The 25,694-nt window shown below is 36.8% G+C and overlaps 1 protein-coding gene across 2 annotated transcripts in view; it reads right to left on the bottom strand.

Moving 5' to 3' along the window:
• The window catches only part of MACROD2 (mono-ADP ribosylhydrolase 2), a 2,391,823-nt gene that overhangs the window by 176,982 nt on the left and 2,189,147 nt on the right, over positions 1 to 25,694 (bottom strand). For both annotated transcript variants that reach the window (XM_056121300.1, XM_056121301.1), the window contains exons 10-11: positions 20,838 to 20,879; positions 11,475 to 11,558 (exon numbers count right to left, since the gene is read on the bottom strand). In XM_056121300.1, the coding sequence (XP_055977275.1) occupies positions 11,475 to 11,558; positions 20,838 to 20,879 (126 nt within the window). The remainder of the gene's footprint in view (positions 1 to 11,474; positions 11,559 to 20,837; positions 20,880 to 25,694) is intronic.

The raw sequence follows: 25,694 nt of genomic DNA, 5'->3' as shown, positions 1-25,694 counted from the left end.
GAAAATCAAAGTAGAGAAATAGTTAAACGTACATAGTCTAATTTACCCACAAAGGAAAATACTTCAAAAAACTTATTTTTAAAAGGCATGCATTGATAACCTGTTCTTTTTCTCTCTCTCTTTTTTTAATAGCTAATTTAGGATCACCTTTCATGTGAGTCCTCCAGACAATTTTAGAGGACTTTTGAAAGAAAGTCTCCCCATCTGTGAAATGAGAGGGTTGCCCTAGATGTTCTCAGAGGCCTATTTGGTTATTAAAACCCATGATTCAGAGCTTTTGAATTAAGGGTGGAAATATTTACTGGGCATGAAGGAAATAGCTCATAAAGAATCAATTCTCATGAATTTGATGGCTACGTAAAATTATAGAATTTGATATCTAGAGAGGACCTCCAGTATGTTAGGTGAAGAATTTGATCATGTATCTAAGAGATTGAAATGAGATCCAGGTGTACTGATTCCCAGCTCAGAGTTTTCCATTTTATTGCAACTATATTTTTCCCCTTCATTATTTGTGCCTTCCTCCTTTCCTCAATTCCTTCCCATTATTTTTCCTTCTTTCCATTCTCCTTTTATTTCTGAAGTGCGGTATTTGGCTGTAACCACATGCAAAGCCAAAAGCCTGATCCTCAGCACTATCTCTCCAGGTTCTCTCCTCCTCCTTTTTCTTTATCCCTTTCTCTCTTGGATTTTGCAATTCATTTAACTAGGAGTTTGCTATTTTGAAAACAAAATAGCAATGCAAAATCCTTCTTATGGTGAAGAGAAAATGCATTGAATTCTATAGTGACTTATCTTTTACTGGAGAATTCTATACTTTCACTACCTTGCTTTTTTAATTAATTTTTTTTCTGGGCCACACACTAGTGCTCAAGGCTTAATCTAGTCTCTGTCCTCAGGGTTTACTCTTGGCAAACTCAGGGAAACATTTAGTGTGCTGGGGATCAAACCTGGGTCTGCCACATGCAAGGCAATTGTCCTGCCTACTGTACTTTTATTTCTTTTTTTTTTGTAATATATAAGAATATTCTTCATACTTGAAAATTTTGCTTTGTGTAATTATAAATTTGTTCTCAGAATTGGCTAATCTGGCTGTTCTATATTAGCATGAGCAAGAGAAATCCAAATAGATATGATGGGTTTAGGCTTGGTAATAATTCTTTTCCTTGTCAAGTTTTAATTAGGTGTAGGCATAACACAAATTTTATTCTAGATTCACTGGTTGTGAAGAGGTTTATAACACTTATTCTTGACTTCACTATTTTCCTCAAATGTCATATCCAGTTGCAGTAAATTCCATTTTACCTGTAATATATGCCCAGAATTAGTCCATTTTTCACTTTTACCATTCACTGCTGCTTGGGTCAACACACCATTATTTCTTGCTCCAAAAGACTATATCTACCCTTAGTCTCTCACTGTCTATTCTCAGCACAGCGTCCAGAAGATTCCTATTAAGATGTAAGATCATGCCCTTTTTCTCTGCTTATAATCTTAGATTTTTTCCTTCTCTCAGAAAAAAAAGCCACAGAATTTATAAGTTAGCTGCAACACCCCAAAAAATGTTTCTTAAGGAATAGTCTCCAGGCTAACGTATCAGCATCCTCTAGAAAATTATTTACAATGTGAATTTTCAAACACTCCAGATATTTTGAGTTAGAGCCTGGGTTAAACTTTCTCTCGGGTGATTCTGATGCACATTCAAGGGGTCTCTTCTATTGTTTAAGCCCCTCAATAATTTCTCAATGTACTCACAGTGAGTCTTACTTTTCCTAAACTAAAGCAGACTTTTCTCTCTGTAGGGTTCGGTACCAAGCTCTGGAGATAGACAAATCTCTTGGTAATCTTGAATTGAATATAAGTAGAATTCAGAATGGGAGAGATAGCACAGACTGGGAAAAATTCTATGTGATACAGGAATTAATGTGGTGGCAGGAGGGCATTGAATGCTGGGTGATCCTAATGAAGAGAGAGAAAATGAGTAAAGTACTATCAAAGCAGGATATTCTTACACTGCATTTAAAAATTATATCTGAATAAAAAATTTATTTTGTTTATGCTAAATAGTCCAAAGAGGTATTGAAGCACTTGCATTGCAGACAGTTGACACTGGTTGGAATCCCAGCACCGCATATAACATCTGATTCCCTGAGTATCACCAGGAGTGATCACTGTGCAGATCCAGAAAAGAACAAGCCCTCAATACCGCTGTGATGATCTTTCACCAAAAAACATAAAAAAGGGAAAAAAGAATTCTAAGCACTAATAAACAATGTTGCTGAGTTATTTTGTGTAAGGGATAACTTCCTGTTTCAAATTCAATATGCTTTGATTCTTCTATCTAGATATTTTGCCAGGTGGTTTCCATTTATCATCTTGTTTAAATTTCCCTATGACTTTGTGAGGTGGGTTTCTCTCCTTCCATTTGATACGAAGAAATTTTGTTTTAAGTAGGAAGCAAAACCTGGAAAACCAAGAGTTCTGTTTACACTAATGTTGAATTGTTTCTCTAAAGGCAGGAGGAAACATGTATTTTATCATCTAAATGACAACATCTCCAAGATTGAAAAGAAATATTGTTCATTATGTAATAAGGACAACAATTACAAATAGTGGTCACTCTGGACCACTAGATAGGAACTAGAGTTTCTTTATCCAGGTAAGCTCAGCCTTTTCATTATGTGATATAGCTCAATACTTACATTCTCTAAACCCTGTTTAAAATCTTCAAACTTATTCTGAAACAAGACTCTATGATTATAACAAAAATTGTAATTAATGAGTAAATGGGGCAACAAAATTATAATGAAAATAAACTGTTGGGTTCTCTATTGACTTGTGGCAGAGGGATAGTCCAGAATGACTCCAAATCAAGCAGAACTGTAAGGCACATAATTAAAGCAAGATGGTGACATAAGCGTCTATTGTAAACTGATTTTCACCATGGAAATTTACTTAAATTCTTTGTACTTTAAGGTCTAACACAAAGCTTTTATTTATGAGAAAACTGTACTGTCTTATACCTGCTTTTTTTAAAAGAAAAAACTCTGGTCAATCACTAAGCTTGTTTGAGTGATGGCAAAGTCAAAATTATGACTGCCTGATTTTACCCTTCACTGCACTTGTCAAAAAAATTAAATTAAAGATCATGCTTATGAATATAATGCATGAACTGCTGCATGGCATTCTGAAAGATAGAATGTCCCTTCTGTCCAGCCACTCAGAAAACAACTTGTCACATGATACTTTAATATGCAGAGAAAATAATAGGGTAGAGAGAAAATTCTGCCTCTCAGGCAATATCAACTTCATTCCACCAATGGCTCATGCATTTAGGAAAATAATTTAGTAAAAACAGTAACAATAATATTTCTAATAACACCTTTAATAGTAACATTAGAACATTCAAACTTTATAATGTTTTGTAATTTTCAAACATGATTTTATCTGAAAGGAAATCATTAATATTTTAAAATGCACTACAGGGCTGCTTGATTTAGTATTGCAAGGTTCCAGTTTCCTGAAGAATGAGCATCCCATGTAGGCTTGTTGAATATTTGATGTAGAGGCAATTGCAGTGTAAGAGTCAAAGTGCTAGCACTTTCTGTAAAAACATGATAGAAAACTAGCATTCATTATGAAAGGTACTGAAGGCTTTAGAGATGTAAGTGTGAAGAAAATTACTGTTCCAAAACTGCTCCTGAATTTACAAAGCATAAAGGCTTTTCTTTAATAAAAGCATGTTTTTATAATTAGAAAATAATTCTTGTCATATATATTTACATTAATATTTTATTATATATAAATTAGAAACTAGAATATTAAACTCTCTAAAAAATGTTCCTGCCACTTTCTCTCCTCTTCCTAGATAATTCTTGAGATCACTTTGATAACTCTTTCCAGACTATGTGGTTATATACGTACATGCATATGTTGGTGCATATTTATTGATATGTGCTACCAATCTATCTTCTGTGTATCCAGTACCCAATCCTTCTATCTAGCTGATACTAATCTAATTCTTGAAACCATTGTTGATCTGGTGGTATTTTTGGCAAAGGAACTCCTTAGGAATTAGAAATGATGGAGGGGATTGATTCAATATTTGTAAGTAAGCACTGAAATTATTATTTTTCGTGATATTTGTCAACCCCAGATAGTTAAAACCCTAGAAGTTCTCAATTTTGAGTGTGCATTTAAAGAAATACCTGGAAGTCTTTTAAAAACATTGTTTAGTAAATTTCACTTCAGTTTCTTGTTCAGCAAATGTGAAATAGGGTCTGAGAATCTGTACTCTTAAACGACTTTTTTATTGAATCATTGTGAATTACAGGGCTGGAGCGATAGCACAGTGGGTAGGGCATTTGCCTTGCATGTAGCCAACATGGCTGTCCCGAGTTCAATTCCTCCGCCCCTCTCGGAGAGCCCAGCAAGCTACCGAGAGTATCTCCCCCGCACGGCAAAGCCTGGCAAGCTACCCATGACGTATTCCATATGCCAAATACAGTAACAACAAGTCTCACAATGGAGACGTTACTGGGCCCGCTTGAGCAAATCGATGAACAATGGGAGGACAGTGACAGTGACAGTGAATTACAAGATTATTCATATAAAGTTTCAGGTGTACAATGTTAAACACCAATCTCTTCACCATTATGCACATTCCTCTAAATGTCCCCAGTTTTCCTCTGAGCCCCAGCTTGCCTCTATGACAGGCACTTTTTGCTTTGTCTGCTCCTAGCCTCTTTTAGTCACTGTAGTTTACAATATTATTATTGATAGGATATCATGCATGTCACTTTACTGCTTTTTTACACCCAGTCCTTGTCCAGAGTGACCAATTTCCTCTATCACTGTTGTAAAGGTCCTTTCCCTGATCTATTTCCCCTCCTCCATCCCACTGTCGAGTTCTGCCATGGATGAGCCCTCCTGCTATTCTTTCTATGGCCTTTGTGCTTTAGGTATTCCCCAACTTTGTTTCTTTATATCTGGCATAGAAGTGAGATCATTCTGTGTCCATCCCTCCCTCTGAGTCCTTTCACTAAATATGCCACTCTTCAGATCCATCCATGTATCAGCAAATTGCATGACTCCATCTTTTTTTTTGGCTCAGTAGTGAGAATTTGTATTTCTAGTAAGTTCTTGTAATGAAGGCTATGATGCAGCAGACATTTCCAAAACCAAAAAATATAACAATGACTATGCATGAACCATTCTTATTTGTGGCATATTAACATTATATGAAAAATAGAGAGATCAGAATTTTGGTTCTGAAAATACTATGGAAACTGCTGAAAGCATTTTAACACTGATATAATTAAAAAAGAATTATTTTTTTTATTTTCTAATCTTACACGTGTACTGAAATAGGTTTAAAATCAAGTAGCAAGCAAAACAAAAGTAAAGCTCTAAGCTAAATATAGCACTGTAACACTGTAGCACTATCCTGGTGTTGTTCATCGATTTGCTCAAGTGGTACCAATAATGTCTCCATTGTGAGACTTATTGTTACCGTTTTGGGCATATCAAATATGCCATGAGGAGCTTGCCAGGATCTGCCATGCAGGGGGGATACTCTTGGTAGCTTGCCGGGCTCTCTGAGAAGGACAAAAGAATCGAACTCTGGTCAGCCACATACAAGGCAAATGCCCTACCAGCTGTTAAACTATTCCTAAATTTCTATCTTAGGGTAGCTCAGAAGAATACAAATGTTGTTCTTAAGCCAAATTTAGAGTATTGCTACAAATAAAAATCCAAGGAATGTGATATCAAAAAAGCAAAATGCATAAGAAAATAGCTGTAAGTGTGAGTTTACAAAAGCCATGGGCTATAGAAGTTGACTTAGAGACCTCAGATATGGAAACTTCATATAAAATTATTTTCAAAGATACTTTATGGATTAAATAAATAGATAGTTGCTCAGCATACTCTAAGAAGAACCAAATAAAAGTTGTAGACTTGAAAATGATAGTAACTGAATTGAGAAATATATCTATCAACTTGAAGTTTGATTTTTCTTTAAGTATCCAATTGAATGATAGATTAAAAAAAATAACCAGCAAGCTCATGGAGATGTGCGTGCGCGCACACACACACACACACACACACACACATGCGCGAAAATAGGTTAAAAATCTTGAAGGACAGGAAAAGAAAAAATAGATGGTATGGTGGAAAAGGCAATATTTGTGAGACAATAGGTACAAAATTTTCAAATCTATTGAAATATTCCCATTTCCATATCTTAAAAGTAGAGAAAGTCCGAAGGAGGATCAACAGGAATCCACATGAAGGTACTTAATACTGAAAGGAGCAACAAAGGTTAAGAATATATTGGCAAGGCAGTCAGAAAAAAATTGAATACACAAAAATTATACTGAAAGATTAATTCTTGACAACTACACAATTGTCAACTTTATTGAAAATATTTTTAAAATTTTTCCAGAAACTAGCCATTGACCTTGAATTTTACCCAACAAAACTGTCTTTTAAAAAAGGTAAATAAGGAACCAAAGAGATAGTACAGTGGGTAGACTGCATGCATTGCACATGAGTGACCTGAGTTCAGTCCCTCGAGCCTCATATGGCTCTGCAAGCACGACCTGATGTGGACCCTGAGCACAGAGCCAGGAGTGAGCCCTGAGCACAGCCAGGTGTATTCCCTTCCAAATAAAAACTCCAATAAGAAAAGGAAAAAGGAATTTAATTAAATTTTCAAACAAAGTCTTACAGACTTTACTATAGGATCCCTTCATAAGGATTTCTACCAAGACACAGCAAGGAGGAAAGGATACGAGAAAAACCATGCTTTATTACAGGTATTAAATTTTCTATAATAATATCCTCTTTTTTTTTGACCTGCTCCGTTTCCGACCTGGGTCAGTTCACCCATAGTTAGACAACCTGGTGGTCCTCCGCTCCCAGAGGGTTACCATATTGATGCTGAACTTGGTGCAGACACCTGATCAGCATAGCACACTACTGCCCAGAACTTTGGGCTGGAGCGATAGCATAGTGGGGAGGGCCTTGACCTTGCAGGCGGCCGACCTGATCAACCCAGCTTCAATTTTTCCACCCCTCTCGGAGAGCCAGGCAAGCTACAGAGAGTATTTCTCCCACACGACTAAACCTGGCAAGCTCCCCGGGACATATTCAATATGCCAAACACAGTAACAAGTGTCACAATGGAGACGTTATTGGGCTCCTCTTGTGCAAATCGATAAACAACCATGACACGACAGTGACAGTGAATATCCTCTTAATTAAAATTTTTTTTCTGGACAAAAACTAGGGCATTTTTCTGCCCATGATTTTGCTGGTTCAGAGATAACGTGATCACTTATTTCATATACTAGTTATTAAATAATTGTCTCAAATTACTAAGCATTCTGTTATTTACATAATGTTGTAGTGGCTAAAATAAAAAGAATGCTTCAATTAAAACAATAAAAATAAAACTCATATTCCACAGTATAAAAACACAAATGAATCCATCTGTAAATCAGTTAACTTATTTTGATATTTAGTATTTTAATAAAATATCAAAATAATATTCCTTAGTAGCACTGTAGCACTGTCGTCTTATTGTTCATCAATTTGTTGGAGCGGGCACCAGTAATGTTTCCATTGTGAGATTTGTTGTTACTGTTTTTGGCATATTGAATACATGATGGGGAGCTTGCCAAGCTCTGCTGTGCAGGGTGGCGGGGGGTGGGAGGGTGGGGGTACTTTCAGTAGCTTGTCAGGCTCTCCGAGAGGGATGGAGAAATCTAATCCGGGTCAACCACTTGCAAGTCAGACACCCTAGCTGCTGTGCTATAGCTCCAGTCCAGTGCTCAGTAGCGTACATTAAAAAGTTGAACCTGTAGTGATCGTAAGTTTTCTTCCTTCAAGAGAATGAACTTTAAATTTCCAGAAAGGAGGAGGATAATGATGGGAGAGGCTGTGTTATTTCTAGACAAAAAGAAGATTCTGAAATGAACAAACATCACGGACTTGGGCAAGTTAAATAACCATTTGCAGTCTGTACTTTTAAAAAAATATGTGGAATGAGAAAATTTGACCATATGCTCTTAAAATTGTTCTCTGAATACAAATACAATAATGATATGCTGGAAAAATCTAGGCAAGTTTGATTTCTAATCCCCTTCTTGTGAAGGAGTCAGTATTAGCAGTAGTTCTGGAAGGTGAGAAGCAAATAATAGGGCAAGAAAGAAGAGAGATGAGGCCAAATGTGGTGAGTTAAACTAAGTGATCTATAAATAATAATAATTTCAGAGACCCCTCTTTATATACTAAAACTATATAAAGGATGTGTATAATATAAGAGATATGATCCAATTTGAAAGGAACTTATAGCTGTAAAGTGAGGACAAAAGATTCAGAGAGAAGGGCAGTGGTTCAACATTACTCCTCTATGAAAGGAAACTAGATTAATTTGTTTATCTAGCTGAGCAGGCTGGGTGTGGCCCAATTGAAATAATGTGAGGAAATAAAGCAAACACAAATTCAATACATGAATTTAGGCAAGCAGCCTATTTTGTCAGAATGACTTAGTGATGGAAAATAGTTATAAGTGAAGCATGCATATTCATGGAATCACTTACCATCCACCAATGCGCTCTCTGCCTCTTTTAAAAAATCATTATTTTTAAAATTTTTTCTGGAGGATAACACCTGTTAGTGTTCAGGGCTTACTCCTAGTTTTGCGCTTTTGGGGTTAGCTCCTGGTCAGCTTTGGGGACCACGTGGGGTGCCACATATAGAACCCAGGCTGACTGTGTGCCTGTAATAAAGTACCCTACCTGCAGTATTAGCAGTCAGTCCAGCCCAGATTCAGCTGCTTTACTCGCTTCCCAGACATTTTATTTTATAAAATGTTTTGTCTCTTTGGGCTGGAGCGATAGCACAGTGGGTAGGGCATTTGCCTTGCACATGACCGACCCGATTTTGATTCCCAGCATCCCATATGGTCCCCTGAGCACTGCCAGGGATAATTTCTGAGTGCAGAGCCAGGAGTAACCCCTGTGCATAGCCAGGTGTGACCCAAAATGCAAAAAAAAATTGTCTTTTTAAGACATTTTATGAATAGTTTCTTTAACACAATTGTCATGTTTAGGAAGACTAACATCTACATTCAAATGATGTTGCCATATATAGGAAATCCCTGATAATAAATGTATAGAGATGACTTTTATGCATGATTCAAAGCAGATTACAAGACCATATACTGGGATCTGATGAACCCATAGTAGTTAGACATATTAGGATTATGTAATGATGTTCTTAACCCCCAAAACATATATAGGAAAGAACAGAAATGATTCCTTTTCACACACTCCAAGGAATAATAAGGTATCCTATCCATGATTCAGGGGATAGAACTGCTGCCATTCATGTCCCACCACATGTCACTCAGAAATGAAACACATCTTTGGATTTAGGTCATACATTTAATGGAAACCACTCAAGAGGCAGAGCCTCTCCAGAGAATGGACAATTGTTGTGCCCCTAATTCATTTTCCAATAATGGCCTGAAGAGATTGTTCAGGAATGACCTAATTACAGCAGTAGATGGAAGCCCTTGCTCCTCTCCTGATCAGACACTAACCAAGCCAGCTCCATAGTTCCAGCATTCTTTCCTGATTTGATTCTAAACTCCTCAGCCCTAAATTTCCATCTATTCCCACAGTGTATACATTCTAGCAAGATTCTGATAATGTGACTAATTATAATTGTTTGCTAATGAAAATACAGGCAAAATGGTAGGCACTTTACACATACTATTACTATTATTTATTGTGGGTTGTAAATGTTTCTATCTTCTCACCCAGAAGGCAGTGCATATTCTCTTCCGTGCTCTCCTTCAAATTCCCTCATTTTCAAAGAAAGAGGGAAAAATAGCCTTCTATCCAATCTCTCTCAGATTCATACTCTCCTTCATGCACTGAATTCAACTTGAGAGTCAAGGATAGCTACAGAGGCTCCTGGGTGGGTAGAGTTTATCTATATTCAGGAGCTAAGCCATCTTTAGGAAGGTGCTTGTGGGATCAAGGCACCAGATGCTTGGTGCAACCTTAGTAGTAATAAAGCTAATGCAGATATTTTTCAACCTTTCTTTGAGTTTTTGCCTTTTCAATCAGTTCTGAGCACAGATTGAGGATGAAATCACAGTCATTACTTAACACTTGAAATCCTGACTGATGGGAGGTTCCTGTCAAGGTTACATTCTTTCCAAACTATTTGCAGTCAGAAGTAGGAAGAAGGGGACATAAGAAGCCAGCTAATCCTGCCCCATGCTGAGCACCTCTCTCATGGCTAAGAATCTTCTTTCTTAGGAGAGAAATTCAGATGAAAGCTTTTTCTAGAAAGTTGTCCTTTCTCTGGTTTTAATGACTTCCAGATCTATATCCTGCTTCCTTCCCCAATATTCATCATAGTCTTCCCACCCCATATAAATTTCTAAAACATCTTCGTTATCTTGACTCCTTCTTCCCAGAGGACTCAAACTTGACATTGTCAGTATATTCTCCATTTACAGTGGATGAAGTGAGGTTCCCACTTCATCCACACAAGCAAAAGACATAAATATGTTCTTTTAGAAATATATGCATACACTTAAGTGAGAGGGTCACTTTCAAAATGCCCAATTTACATTTTAAAGGTAAATATGAATAGATAGCACAGCTGTAGGGCGTTTGCCTTGCACGCAGCCAACATGGCCGACTCGAGTTCTATTCCTCCGCCCCTCTCGGAGAGCCCGGCAAGCTACCGAGAGTATCTCGCCCACACAGCAGAGCCTGGCAAGCTACCCATGATGTATTCGATATGCCAAACACAGTAATAGCAAAAATCTCCAATGGAGACGTTACTGGGCCCACTTGAGCAAATCGATGAACAACGGGAGGACAGTGGTACAGTGATAAAAGAGAAACAGAGACATTTCTTCATAAAATGAAGCCAAATTGGAACTGTTCATTCAATACCTAAATGCAATGATAAGTGGGCTTCTAGAAAGTGGAAGAGGACACTGAAGTCAGAAAACATTTCCTCTCATTGCATTTGGACTTACAATAGGTCCATGAAGTAAAAAAAAAACACCAAATTTCATAATACCTGACTTCTAAGAACTGACCACAACTTTTCAATAAAAGTAAAACCACAAACAAACTAAAACAAGCAAACAAACAAAAAACCCCATCACACTGAGAAAATGATTTTTTAAAATTCAGTTTTTCTTATAAAATGTAAGCCCAAGTATTTTTGTCCTTATGTTCTGGGATGAGTTTTCAAACAAGATCAGGTATGTTCAGGGTGGTATGGCCATGAGTTTTCAAGGTTAAGAAAAGATGAATAACTGCTTTGTAAATTTTAAACTCTGAAAACAATCTGAGCATAAAAGCATATGCAAAATTTAAAAACAAAAACAAAGGTTTTTATTTTCCTTTTTTAGAGAATTTAAATATAGGACTTACCCTCACTAGATCCCTTGGAACATTCTGGTTTCTTTGCTTTGCTCTTCTTGTGGGGTGGTGAAAGGCCTTTTGGCTCTGCACCCTCTGGAAGTAAAAAGATTGAATACACTGAATATTTACCTGTAGAGTTCAAACTTACTCTGAAGTTTAAAGATGTATGCTTCTGAGAAAATCCAGACATACAGTGAAATTTATTTGCAGATTTATCAGTCATCACTGTGAAACTAAATGTTAGCAATACTGTATATTTTTTTATGAGCACAAACTTAAGCTTAACACCTGAAATAAAACTTTCTTGGTAGTTATTATTAAAAATTCTATTTATTCAAATGTAAAAGATTGGGACATTTTTTTAACTAAAAAAATCTCCCCATAAGGCAATCCCAAATTATTTACAGTTTTTTTTTTCTTGAGGAAAGTTTGACTTAAAATTTTGTAGATTGATAATTGTTATTATGCAATTTCACCTTCAAAATGAGAGTACTGAGCTATAATATCATCTCATTTTGATTTAAAACTTCATGTATTAATTAACAATTGTTATTGTGTGATCTTGTTTTCAAAGCAGAGTTAGATGAACTGCAATAGTATCTCATTTTAGGAGTAACTGGGGCTTAAACTGATCTTCCTACTATTTCTCAGACTTCTTTGGTAATTCAGATTTTAAATAGACTCTATATACTTCCCATTAAAATATTGTCCAATCTACTATTATTAATGTCTTATCCATGACAAGTCTATCTGGGGTGGGTAGGGGGAATTACTTAAATTCTGAAGACCCTTAGAACCATTCCTGTAACCAGCCCTGGTCTCCCAGCAAGCTCTTCAACTGCTTTTGTGGCTGGCATCTCATTTTGTATTGTTTCCTTTTCCAGATTGCGGTAGGGGGTTCGCCTTACAAGCGGCCAACATGGCCGACCCGAGTTCGATTCCTCTGCCCCTCTCGGAGAGCCTGGCAAGCTAACCGAGAGTATTTGATATGCCAAACACAGTAACAACAAAGTCTCCAATGGAGACGTTACTGGGCCTGCTCGAGCAAATCGACGATCAACGGAAGGGCCTTTACCTTTACCTTACTCTATACCCTTTACTATACCCCATCCCACACCCCAAATCTGAACTTGGTGGGGTTTTGAAAGACTTATGAAATTCAACAATGAACTCTCTTTTCCCCCAGATTCTATTTATTTAATGTATTCATTCATTTTGGTTTGGGGGCTACATGGAGCGGTCCTTAGGGCTTACTCCTGGCTCTGTGCTCAGAGATCATTCCTGGAAGTGCTCAGAGGACCATATGCGATGGCAGGATTGAACCTTCATCAGTAGATTACAAGCAGTAAATTACAGCCTTATCTGCTATCCTATCACTTAAGTCCCACCTGGGCTTTTAATCAGTTGGAAGCACAGATACCTTTTTGCTGGATGCCAACAGTCTTTGTGAGATAGCTGTATCTCTCAGTCTAAGGTCCCATTGCTATGACAGAAGACCCCAGTTGTCCATGTCCACATGACCTTTTCTACATAGTCCTCTCTGTCTAAGTGGTCGGTACAAGAATTTAATTGTGTCCATCTCTTCTCAACCCCAGTGATTTACTCTCACTCAACCCTCATCAAGCGTTTCAAATTTATGTAAATAATTTCATTAGGCATTTCAAACTACAGAGTCAGTCCAATATTCTCCATGTCAGCAAAACTGTTATATCACTGGTATTCCAACATCTCATGAAATTTAAATCAAAAACTGAAGTGGCAGTTTTAATACTTCATTTAATTTTCCTATAACTATATTCTATTAGCTGATAGAATGCACTAGACTATATCCAATGTTCACCCTCTGTGACTATTGCAATCACCATTTCTGTACAAATCTTCAGCATATCTTATCTGGGTAAATACAATAACCTTCTAATTTCAAACTTGCCCATTTCTAATCTCTCCACAATCTATATCCCATGTAGCAACCAGAAATGTCTTTTGAAACAAATTAATCATGTCTTGTATGCTTAAAAATCTTTATTCTTAGAATTTAAATTCCATGATACAGGTTATTGTATCTTGGGTAATTTCTGCTATGTGAGCCTAATTATGGCACTATTCTTTTTTCTTCGTATTTCTGCACACCCATTGTGTTCATCAATCCCTACTCTGCTGGCACCCGCTGTTCTTCTTCCGCCATGTGTACTGAAATGTTTATTAAACTTCTCACCCCTTGAATCTCAGATCAAACTTGACCCCTAAGAAAGGCCTTCCCTGACTATCTAGTCAAAAAGGGTCCCTGTGGGGACTGTAATCTTTTCACTTGACACATCAATCATATTATCTGAAGTGATTTTGCTTTTCTTGTTTCTTTTTTGTTTGTTTTTGAGCCATTCCTGGCTGTGCTCAAGGATGACTCCTAGATCTGTGCTCAGGGATGTGCCTTGATGCTGCTCGCGGGACACATGTGATTTGAGGGATCAAACTGAGTATTGGACTTTACAAGACAAGTGCTTTGCTTCTGAACTATCTCTCAGCCTCAAGCCTGGTTCTTTATTGTGTGTCTCCTTTATCCACATCCAAGAATGTAAGCTCCGTAAGAAAAGGACATTTATCTTTCCTAATCATACTGAGTCTCTGTACTTAACAGTGCTTTAAGACTTTAATTTCAAATGCTATTTTAGTTCTTCTTCACTCAGGCCTTCCTTTAAGGCCAAGATATAACAGGGCCTGTGCCTAATTTTTACCTCTCAGCAGATGCTGCTGTGTGCCAGAATTATAAAATTACACTATCAAGTGGTGATGACTCATTTTTCTTTTATATTTATTAAATAGGGAACAGAAACATTCATATGATAGATGTGCTATTTAAAAATGTTGGCATTATGGACTGCAGAGGTTTTAGGACACTAAGTTGGTTTTCTGTGGTTGCAAGTCAGTCACCACTAAGGTCATTGCCACGGCCAGGGAGAAAAATTTTTGCCAACGACTACATTAGCAATTCACCCAACTCTGTCACCAGGTGTGAGATGGATGTTGACCCTTTGGAATGGGTTCAGCAAAACCAGAAATGAGATGCTTAGAACAGCTCACTGCTCACAGATGCTGGGCTCAAAGGGATTCATAAAATGGACAAAACAACATTTACAATCTTACTTGGAGAAAAATCTAAAGCTTTCACACTCCCGAAGTGCATGCTGTGCAACTGGGAACAAGAGGGCATGTTCTATGCTGAGAATTCAACTGTAAGCCAGAATTTCCTGAAAGGGAGGTTTTAATATTTGATTTAATTCTTGATATCCCAGCTGAATGAGAATTCTTGGTGAACTGATGAGATTGACTAAGACATCTATTTGCTCACATTTTGAGTAGTCACCCAGACAAAAATGAAATTTTATTACTTTTTAGTCATGAGGCTTTGATTTGTCAAATGGATAAAATAACCAATAATAGCCAGAACTTGAAATAACACAAATACCTAAAAATAAATAACTAGATAAATTGTATCATATATAAGGCACAATTTATCTAGCTATATATACCTACAGGTATATATAGATATAGATATATCTAGCACTATCTATCTAGGCTCTGGGGTGATAGCGCAGCAGGTAGGGTGTTTGCCTTGCATGCGGCCGACCTGGGTTCGATTTCTCCACCCCTCTCGGAGAGCCCGGCAAGCTACCAAGAGTATCCCGCCCTCACAGCAGAACCTGACAAGCTTCCCGTGGCATATTTGATATGCCAAAAACAGTAACAAGAAGTCTCACAATGGAGACGATACTGGTGCCTGCTCGAGCAAAGCGATGAACAACGGGAGGGCAGTTCTACAGTGCAATTTATCTAGACAAATTGTGCCACATATAACTAGTTATTTATATATAGCACTTTAGCACTGTCCTCCCGTTGTTCATCGATTTTCTTGAGCGGGCCAGTAACGTCTCCTTTGTGAGACTTCTTGTTACTGTTTTTGGCATATTGAATACATCATGGGTAGCTTACTAGGCTTTGCCATGGGGGGGAATACTCTTGATAGCTTGCCGGGTTCTCGGAGAGGGGCGGAGGAATCGAACCCAGGTTGGCTGCACGCAAGGCAAATGCCCTACCCACTGTGCTATTGCTCTGGCCCATTTATATATAAAACTTGATTTTTATACATATGTTATGGAATACTACTTAGCCATAAAAAGATAAAATCATTAAATTTGTTGCCATGTGAATGGAACTAGAGGATTTTATTCTGAATAAAGTTAAGCAAAATATATTAAGGATGATATATTAAGGATATATTTACAATGATATATCTCATGTATAAAGAAACATAGACAGGAAACAATATTCTATGTTGCCTCTGTTTCTATCAGAGAGTAGAAACCTGGAGATTTTCCATGAGTAGAACTTTGTTCCCTGAAGAAGTCAACTAAATCCCTGACTCTGATATGGCTGAAGTGCCATTGGTAGCAGCTGATTTTCTGTCTCTTCTTGGTCCATTTGGAGCCCCTTTTCACACTATATCATGTTGGAAATAGAAAATCATGGGAATCAATTGCTATGTTATGGTTAAGGAAACTAATTTAGGACTTATAAAGAATTCCAGGCAGTCTTTCTATTGTGAAAGCAGAGCATAACCTTGAGAAAGACTCTTTCTTATATTAACTGAGATGTGACTGCCTCTACTTAATATTTATGTATAGAGACAGGAGAATGTGCCTGAAGAAGGTGAGTTTTGAAGCTGGAAATGCATGGATGCAACTCTGGCTCTGTTATTTAAGCAAAAACTAATTTATATTTAGGGTCAAATAATAACCATCTTCGTCTCCAGTTTTGTTGAGTTCTTGTATGTTAGTACATGGTGTACACTCAATTAAAGTTGGGTTCAGAAAATGGAATGGCGTAACCAAGTGAAGCTAACATACATTAGCTGCTTCTATCTATCCCTTCTCTACTTTCACAATTATTGTTCTTGTGTTTTGATACTTTACAATACCATGTTTTGTGTATTTACACAACAAAAAATCTAAAAAGTCTTTCAATCAAGGGTCTTCCCACCCAGAAATTAAGTTTGTCAGCACCTCCCTGATTTTCGATATTCCAATTATTTACCGTTACTTACTAGCACTGATTGGGCGTGTAGCCATTTATTATATTCTGTGTTTTAGAAATTTCTTCAGCTTACCTACTTACATGAGAAAATAGATGATGCTGAACAGAGCATAGGCAGCAGGTAATAATCTTGGAAGGCTGGTCAGACTCATCTTAGAAACTAACACATCTAAGTGTGAGATCTGAACAGAAGCTGGCTGCCCACCAACGTCTGGCAAGACCAGCTGGCATACCATGGAACCATCCTGCACAGAAATCCCCCATGATTTTAGCACTCGGATATTAGGAAATGGAGATCATAGCACATGCCCATTTGACTAAGTGACTTAGCATCCTTGGGTCACTGAACACGACTTCAACAGCTGTGTCCAGCTGCTAAAGATAACACCTACATTAGACATGGAGTGGCTAGAATCAGAAATGATGACACAATTAATGTCTTCAAATATCGAGTTTTGACTCCTACCTTCTGGGTTCTATATTAGCAGTAACAATAATTATCTGTTTTTTTAAAAGCATCACTCAGTGGTTTGGCTAGCCTGCAACATATTAAGAAACCAAATCCTTTTACCTAGAAATGTGTACTTATGGCACTTAGGCAAATGACCTTAGTGAGATATGGTCCTTAATTTAGAGTACTGAAGGTGTTGTGCTTTCCAAGGCTGAAGAATAATTTCAGGATGCTTTTGTGAGCTTTATAATAAAAATAGCGAACATTAATAACAAAATTTTGGATGCTGGTCCAAAAACAGGGTAGTCATGTAAAGATGACATACATTTCTCTTAAATAATGAGACTTCCTCCATAAGCATAGAAATTAAAATTTTATCCTGGGCTTTTCTATAAAAAGTATGAGTCTCTTCCTTAGGTTGAATTTTTGTTCATCGTGGGTCATACCCAACAGTGTTCAGTGCTACTCCTTCCTCTGTCTCCCAGAGTTTCTCCTAGTTGTATTGAGAGGCCACGTACTGCTGGGCTAGAATTTAGATTCCCGTATGCAAGCCCAGTGCTTAGCCCTTTGATTTCTCTCTTCAGTCCAAGGTTTGATTTTCTTAAAAAATACATTGAAAAAGTTTCTGTTACTAGAACTTTATTTGAGAGATTATCCTATGGAATACTAGAGGACTCATTCCTGCAGAAGACCTATAGGTATAGAATTTTTATGGCATACAATCTTGTTATTCAATACCACAAACTGTCAAGATGTGCTTGAAAAGCTGCTAGTCTGAATTTAGGTGGGGATATGAAACACAGACAATATTGTAAAATATCAAGCTAATATAATTTATGTTGATTATATGCTAAAATATTGAGTGCATATATGATTATATAAAATGTTTTATAATTAATTTAACTTATTTATTTTGACTATTTTTTTGTTATGACTATTACAAGCCTGAGATTACACAACAGCTCACATTAAACCACTTCTAAGGAGTGTTAGAACAGAGAATGTCTCAGAATGATCAACAAACCCTTTTTCATCATCGACTGAGGGTTGCTCCACAGATATTAACTAACGAGTGCTTTGAGTCTGCTTTCATGGCCAGAGGTAAACATCCAGCAGAGAGTCACAAGAACCTAGAAGCTGTTGGTCTTGTCATGCCAGCTGTGCATGTCAAGAGAACATAATTGGGAACTGATGATGGTTCTTAGACTCTCCCTTCCTACTACCTCTTTCATTCCTGCCCCTGACTTTTGGTTGATTCCCCCTCAGTTCCTCTTTCTCTCTAAATCGATTGTCCTAGTGAAATAAAGACAATCTTAAGAATCAGATATTTGGAGAGAAAAATAGTGGACCACTACTGGAGGTTTGGTAGTTACTATGGTGTTGTAACACTTACCCTTAAAATGGAAAAATTTACACCTTTGCAAAACTACCTAAACAAGTGAGGACCACAGATTTGTAGCATACTATAAATTAAATGTTAATATTCATAGTGAAAAATGAAAGAATAGGCGAATCTATAACGATTGCTCCAATGAACTATGATAAAAAAAAGGAACTGATAGCATAAATGGTAAAGGGAGGGGGAATGAACAAAATTTAAAAAGAGAAACATCATTTAAAAGAAACATCACCTAAAAGATTGGCTACCCCTAAATTTAAAAAAAACACTCAATAGAGCTTTTGAGGGTGTGGTTTTCGCTTGCAAGGAGTTTTTAATTAAAAAGAATATGGGCAGGAGCGATAGTACAGTGGGTAGGGAATTAGCATGTGGCTGGCCTGGGTTTTCTCCCCCTGCAGCCCAGGTGGTGCTCTGAGTCCCACCAGGAGTGATTCCTGAGTGCAGAGGCAGGAGTAACCCCTGTGCATTGCCAGGTGTGGGCCCAAAACTGAAAACAAACAAAAATCTCCTTGTATTTAAACAGAATATTACATAGAACTAAGATCACTAAGATTTTTTTTTGCAAATAAGACACTTCATTTTTTATTCTTTAAAAAATTTTTACTAAGTCACTAAGAAAGTTATTCAGACTAAGATACCTCTTTTAACTTGGACTCTAGTTCCATTTTATGCCTAGATTAGTGTGATTGTTAGAGGAAATGAACTTCTTATAGTAGGAATTTACTATTTTGCCCTTACAATACCTGGTAAAATAAAAGAGTGATGATTTGCTGAATGTTTACTATGGCAAGAAATATTTTATTATTATTAGATTTTAGTCCACCCCCACTGGTGCTCAGGTCTTATTCCTAACTCTGAGCTTAGGGATCACTCCTGGCAGGGATCACAGATGCCACTCATGGCTGTATTCAAGGGAAACTCCCTACCCACTGTGCTGTCACTCCCGCCCCCCTAAAAATATTTTAAGCACAATATTTCATTAAATCTCAAAACAACTTTGGTAGGAGTTATTGCTTCCAGAGGTGTAAACCAGAGAATCCAGAGAAAAGGCTCTGTCCAAAGGCAATGCATAGTGGTATTAAGTTGGAGTTCAGGTATATTGATTCATGAATTCAAGCAAATATTTTGTAGCTATCTAGTCCAAAGTATATGTTTTCAACTTCTTTGTTACCTTATCTTTTGAGTAGTATTCAACTTAGTTTCTGATAATTAGACTTAAATACTATATCATCTGTATCACTGTATCACTGTCATCCCATTGTTCATCGATCTCCTCGAGCAGGCACCAGTAACATCTCCATTTATCCCAGCCCTGAGATTTTAGCAAGTACCACATTGGAGGCTCTTTCAGGGTCAGGGGAATGAGACCCATCATTGTTACTGGGTTTTGGCATATCGAATACACCATGGGGAGCTTGCCAGACTCTGCTGTGTGGGCAAGATACTCTTGGTCATCTGTACAAAGTGTATTTTCCAGACATACCACAGCAATATTTTCAGGACCTAAATCCTCTTCAGAAGCTTACTGGGACCCATCCAGAGACTGAATTTATTTTCTATTTACCTGAGTATGAGTGAACTTTTGAATGACTCTTCCTAAGAAGAGAGTTTGGTTAAAATGGTGCTATGAATCCCCTGAGTCTGTCTTAAATAGGATATAGCTCTCTCTCTCTGACTCACTCTCTCAAGACACCACTTTGGAAGGAGGGAGACTGGTGCAGTTAGGAGGTTCAGGCCTTACAAGGAGCATTCTTTACAAAGAGGCATGGCTAAAGTGATTCAGAAAACTACCCTAGTGAAAATCTCAGCAGAGTACTGATATTAATCATTAGCAAAATAAATGAGTGAAGAAATCTTCATCTAATTCCAGTCCCTAGTTGTTCAGTTTCGTGTTGAAGTTTCAGACCTTGTGATGGAGGATGGTCATGGCACACTTGCTGTGCTTTGTCTATTCCTGACCCACAGATAGACATGCAAAAGTGTATTCATTAGCCACCAAGTTTGGGGGCTGAGGTAAGGAGTTTGACTTGCATACATCTGATTCCAACTCGAGCCCTGGCACCAGTTTTGGACTTCTAAGTCCTGCCAGGAGTTATCACTGAACACAGAGTGAGGAATAAGTCCTGAGCACAGCCTAAAACTACCTGCTTCTAAAAATAGTTTGGTGGCTGATTCCTTATTCAACTCTCTTAACCAAAAGGTCATGTTTCATTTTTATCTGCTCTATCAGGATGCTCAAAGTCAAGTTTTAGTGCTAAAATTCAAAAACTGCATTAGCTATAAGATTTAGCATGATTATTTTATATTTTATGATCTTAAGTATACATTTCTATGCTATTAACCTTATTTGTCTTTCTTGTCAAAAATATGAGATTATATAAGCGATAAAATCATTCTTGTCTATGTTTTAAGATCAAAATCATAAATTCGATACCTGAATCTTCTTTCATGTCAATGTCTTCTTCATTAATATCATCTATTAAAAAATAAGAAAGTACAAAAGTTAGAAATTGAAGCACCAGAATGCTCCAATTTGACTAATTTAAAATTAAACCCAAACAAAACTCAGTAGAAAGGAGAATGTTAAATTCTGTTTATCTTACCTTATATTATCGTGTTATTAAAGGAAGAAATCTTGCATACTTGAGTACAACTTCACATGGTTTACATTTTTTAAAAATATTCTTTATTTATAGTAAAAACCAATGTTGTAACTAATTTTATTTCTGAAAGATGCTTCTTTAGTCATTTCAATTCTAAAGACATAAAAATCACACAATAAAAAAACTACCTGTTTTTTCAGTATTTGCTTAATCACATATGCTCACCTTAAATGTCTGAGAAGCTTGGGCAAATCGCCATTCAATTTTGGGTTGATACATTGAATTCCTGCAGGCACCATGGGGAAAATGCTAGTTTCCTACACTTAAAAATCCAAAACCTTGAGCCAAGTGATTTCTGATGCTTCTGCTAGCTGCACCCATTTCCATTAACTCCTCTCTTTGCCTTTCTCAGAGTTATCCCATTTAACTCATAAAGACAAACATTTCCTGGTATTAGACTAGAGAACACAGCTTCATTGGGGAATTGGGTAGTTCCCGGACAGTGTTGGGGTGCCCATGAGCCACTCCCATCAGTTTTTAGCACATTAGGCATGTGGTTCAATATGTGAGCCCAAAGACGGGTTGTTGCTTGGAACCTTCAGTTCTGGGGACCACCAGAGTTATTCTGATAGTGTTCAAGGACATATCTGCTTTCCTAAACTTTTAACATGCCATCCTTGCAGAAAATATTGCTCACAGTGTCAAATTATCTTATTCCATGTTTTCTCTTCTCAATTCACATTATTGCAACCCAAATTCATGTACACAGTGTCAGCCATCTTTATTTTGTGACTTCCTAACTTCTCTCCACTTATCCCCACTTATAATTCATCATTTTTGAACATATTGCTCTTAAGTCTATCTTATAATCAAACTCTAAACTAATTTACAACCATTTTGTGATTCTACGTCCCTAATGCAAAGAGTTTAGGTTTGGTGGGTGGGTCAGTCAGGCTCAAGGTAAATGACGTACAGTTGTAATCACTTTTATGTCTTCATTATTCTTAGTCGCTCCACTATCCCACTACTGGAAGGTATCACTGGATTGTTTTCTATTTTTTAAGGAAGGCCTTTGTTTTTAAGTTTAGATTTCTGTTGCAATTTCAGAAGTGAGTTTCTTCTCCATACCTCTTCAAACTCAACCTTCCAGGCCATGCTGAGGCACCATAACACTTGCTTCACCCAATTTTGGGAAAACAGTTGTATATACCTTATTTATAATGTTTTATGAATGTAAATTTTAAGAACTTCAGGGTGTAGTCTTGAATATTAGCTTCTCCAACCCCGATTAAATAGGTCTATGGTCTTAAAAAAGTTAGTTATTCCTGGGTTTTAAATTGATGACCTATAGAATAGAATGATCAATAATGTCCCTCCTATATAGAGTTGTGTATGGATTAATGAGATTTTGTTACAGAAAACAGGAGGATATCTACTGGAACAACATTATATAATAAATATTAGCTATTTTACTATGAAATCTCATAGCCTTGTTAATTGCTGGAATGTTGTTTTATGGGTCCTTCTCTAAATTACGAATTCTTCAATGATAAAAAGATTTTGTTTTTGTTTTGGAACCACACTTGCAAGTGCTTAGGGAATATTCCTGACTCTGGGATCTGGAAATACTCCTGAAGGCCTGGGGAACCATACAGGGTTCCAATCAGCTGTGTGAAAGGCAAGTGACCTACCTACTATTCTATCAGTCTGACCTCAAGAGCATATTTGATATTCTTTTATATCTCGTATTATAATTGATGCTATATGCTAAATTCAATAAATTTCTTTTTTTTGCTAAATTTCCATTATTCTATATGTATCTCCATATATGAGGACACCATTTACCTGTGTAAAATTCACAAATAAAGGAGAGAGTAAAAGTTTGCAACTTCCTCTGTTGCAAACTATTTGTAATTTAATAATTTTAGCCAAATTAATTCAAAATGGCACTCTGCTAAGAGAAAGTCATTAATAATTATTAGAGAAATATTAGTTTAAATGGAAAATGCATTTTATTTAAGGTTTTAAAAGGCAATTCTTGATGATCATAGCTAACTTTTAAGATATTAAGTTTTCTTCCATTCAAATATATCAGAATCATTAGTGATTTTCTATATATATTTTGTTCTTTCCATGAATGCAGTTTTGGCAAGAAAAATACTTATTTCTTAGAAATGTAATTTCTCAAGCAAATCAGTATCATGATGTTAAAAAGTAAACTTTTCACAGATTCTTCCCTGACTTTACTATATTTAAACAGAATTTTGATTTCTAGAACCATGTAACATCTCTATGACAACAGACTCTTGGAAACATGGGAGGGATGAAAAAGAGAATCTTTAGGGTTTCTAGGGAAAAATAAAGGAAGAATCAAAGATTACTTTCTTTGTGTATCTACACATTCATGTATCTACACATCCATCTGGCAGACACTCATTGGAACTTTATGGAGAGTGAGTTTTTGCACGTGGGTTAATAATAACCAAGATAAATCCATCACTTTAGCAATTGTCTAGAAATTTGGTAAGGAAACAAAGATGCAGATGAATTTGAATGAGTAGTAGAGGGTAGTCAGTGGTATTACAAAAGGTGTCAGAGAGGAAATATATACTTCCAGTCTGGCTAGAGAAAGCAGTGGAAAGTGCAAAACTAGAGTTGACATTTGAACATTACAAACTATACCAATAGAACCTTCCTCAGAATGGCTTCCATGTGTTGAAAGATAACACTTAAGATATTCATTCATTCATTCATTCATTCATTTATCTCTATCTGTAGAGTATTTATAAGCTAACCCAGGATTTGAACTAAAACTCTTTGGCTTACTTTCAAAGTTAATTTTGTAACGATGACAAATTATGCAGAGCTCTAACTTATTTTCCATATGTAGAAAATAGGGAAAATAAAAAAGCACGATGTTCAAAGGCTTTAAACATCTAAAGTGCTTACACAGAACAAACATTCTATGAACACTATTACACCCAAAATGACTTCATTATTGCTGTATTTACCATTTACATCACCATTTGGTGACCCTGACCACGTGCCAGAACTGTAAACAGCCATGAGGATACAGGCTGACAAAGAACTGGGAGATACATAAAAGTAAGACAATAATCTGAACCAGAGGTAACAGCTTCTCTGAAATCCTACTGGGAAACAGACAAGAGGCAGCAAAATCAGAGTGAAGGTTTATAAGAGCTTTCCTGAAGAGGTGAGGCTTAAGTGAAGTGTGAAAGGATGCACTGAGTTAACTAAGGGAAGGGAAGGTTATAACAGAATTCTAGCAGATATATTTGCTCTTCCCATATCCCCTGCTATAACACTTCAGACTTGGAGCATTATCCATTTATCAGTCCTTAGATTTCTCTGGGTTGCTACAGCCTACATAGGGAATTAATACACCTCAAAAGATAATCTTTTACAAGTGACTGGTGGGATTTGTGTTAAGTACTTCAGTCCCCTTGCTTGTCAGGTGAGCTAATTCAGAAGCATGTTCTACACTAGAGCTCAGATAACCCCAATCCCATCCCATCAAGGGCACTGTCAGTTTTCTGGTGGTAATGGGATCATAACAACCTCACTGTCTCTTTTCCTTCCTTGCCTCTCTTCCCAACTTCCCTGCTGGTATTCCTGGGTTCACCTTCCAAATGAATGACTTTTACTAGAATTCTTGTTTCAGGCTCTGCTATGGGGGTGGGGAATGATGGATGAAACATTCAAACTAAGGTAAGGATAATTTAAGGGTAATTATACTTAAACAGAGGATAAAACAGTTGCTAAAACACCATATATTTGAATGGGCAATGGTTTTAATCCTGTTGAAGAAATAAAACAATCTCTGAATGGTTGAAGAGAAGAATTATGGAAGAAACAAAAGGAAAGTGACATGTCTGATTAGATAATAAAAATTGTCCATACCAGCTATGATGACGTTTGGGTATCAACATGACTAGGCCATGGAGTGCCCTCACTTTTGCCAGATGAGTGATTATAAGGCTGACTCTGAGTAATGTTGGCACTTAAATTGGTAGATTGAGTAAAAACAATTTGCTGTCTTGAATGTGAGTGAGTCAGTCAGTGTAAGTCTGATCCTTGTGTAAATAAGGAATGCCTCTTACTAGGTTACTTTGTGCTAGCTCATATATTTCTTATTTTTGAACTAAAACTTAAAAACATCAATTCTTCTTGACTCCCAAACCGCCAGCCACTTGGATTGAAACTATACCAATGACTGTCCTGGTTCTTAGACCTTAACCTACTAGAACTACATGATTAGCTCCTCTGGAACTCCAGCTTTCCAAATGCAAATCTTGGGACTTCTTTTCAGCCTTCCATAAATGTGTGTATGCTAATTGCTTACAATAAATCATTTTCCAATAGCAATATGCTACCTGTATATGGATTATATGTATTATTATTGGTAATGTAATGTTATTTGTTTTGCTTCTCTGGAGAATTTTGATTTATAGAAGTTGAAATATTTTCAAGCCTTATCCTGAAAATTGAGCAACATTGAGCAGAGAAATAACACCAGCTTCTGAATGATAACATTTTTCTCATGAGAGATATTTACTAAAAATCAACCTTACAAAATGCAGGTCTTACTATTTTGGTACTATTTGTATAAAAATCAAGCAGAGTGCTTCTGCTCTGCACAGTACCTGATGTGCTATTACTTATTAATG

The sequence above is a fragment of the Sorex fumeus genome, unplaced genomic scaffold, assembly GCF_029834395.1.
Source record: "Sorex fumeus unplaced genomic scaffold, SorFum_2.1 ptg000044l, whole genome shotgun sequence".
NCBI lineage: Eukaryota > Metazoa > Chordata > Mammalia > Eulipotyphla > Soricidae > Sorex > Sorex fumeus.
Note: the sequence above shows the minus strand (reverse complement) of the source record. Positions and strands in the feature narration are given on the sequence as shown.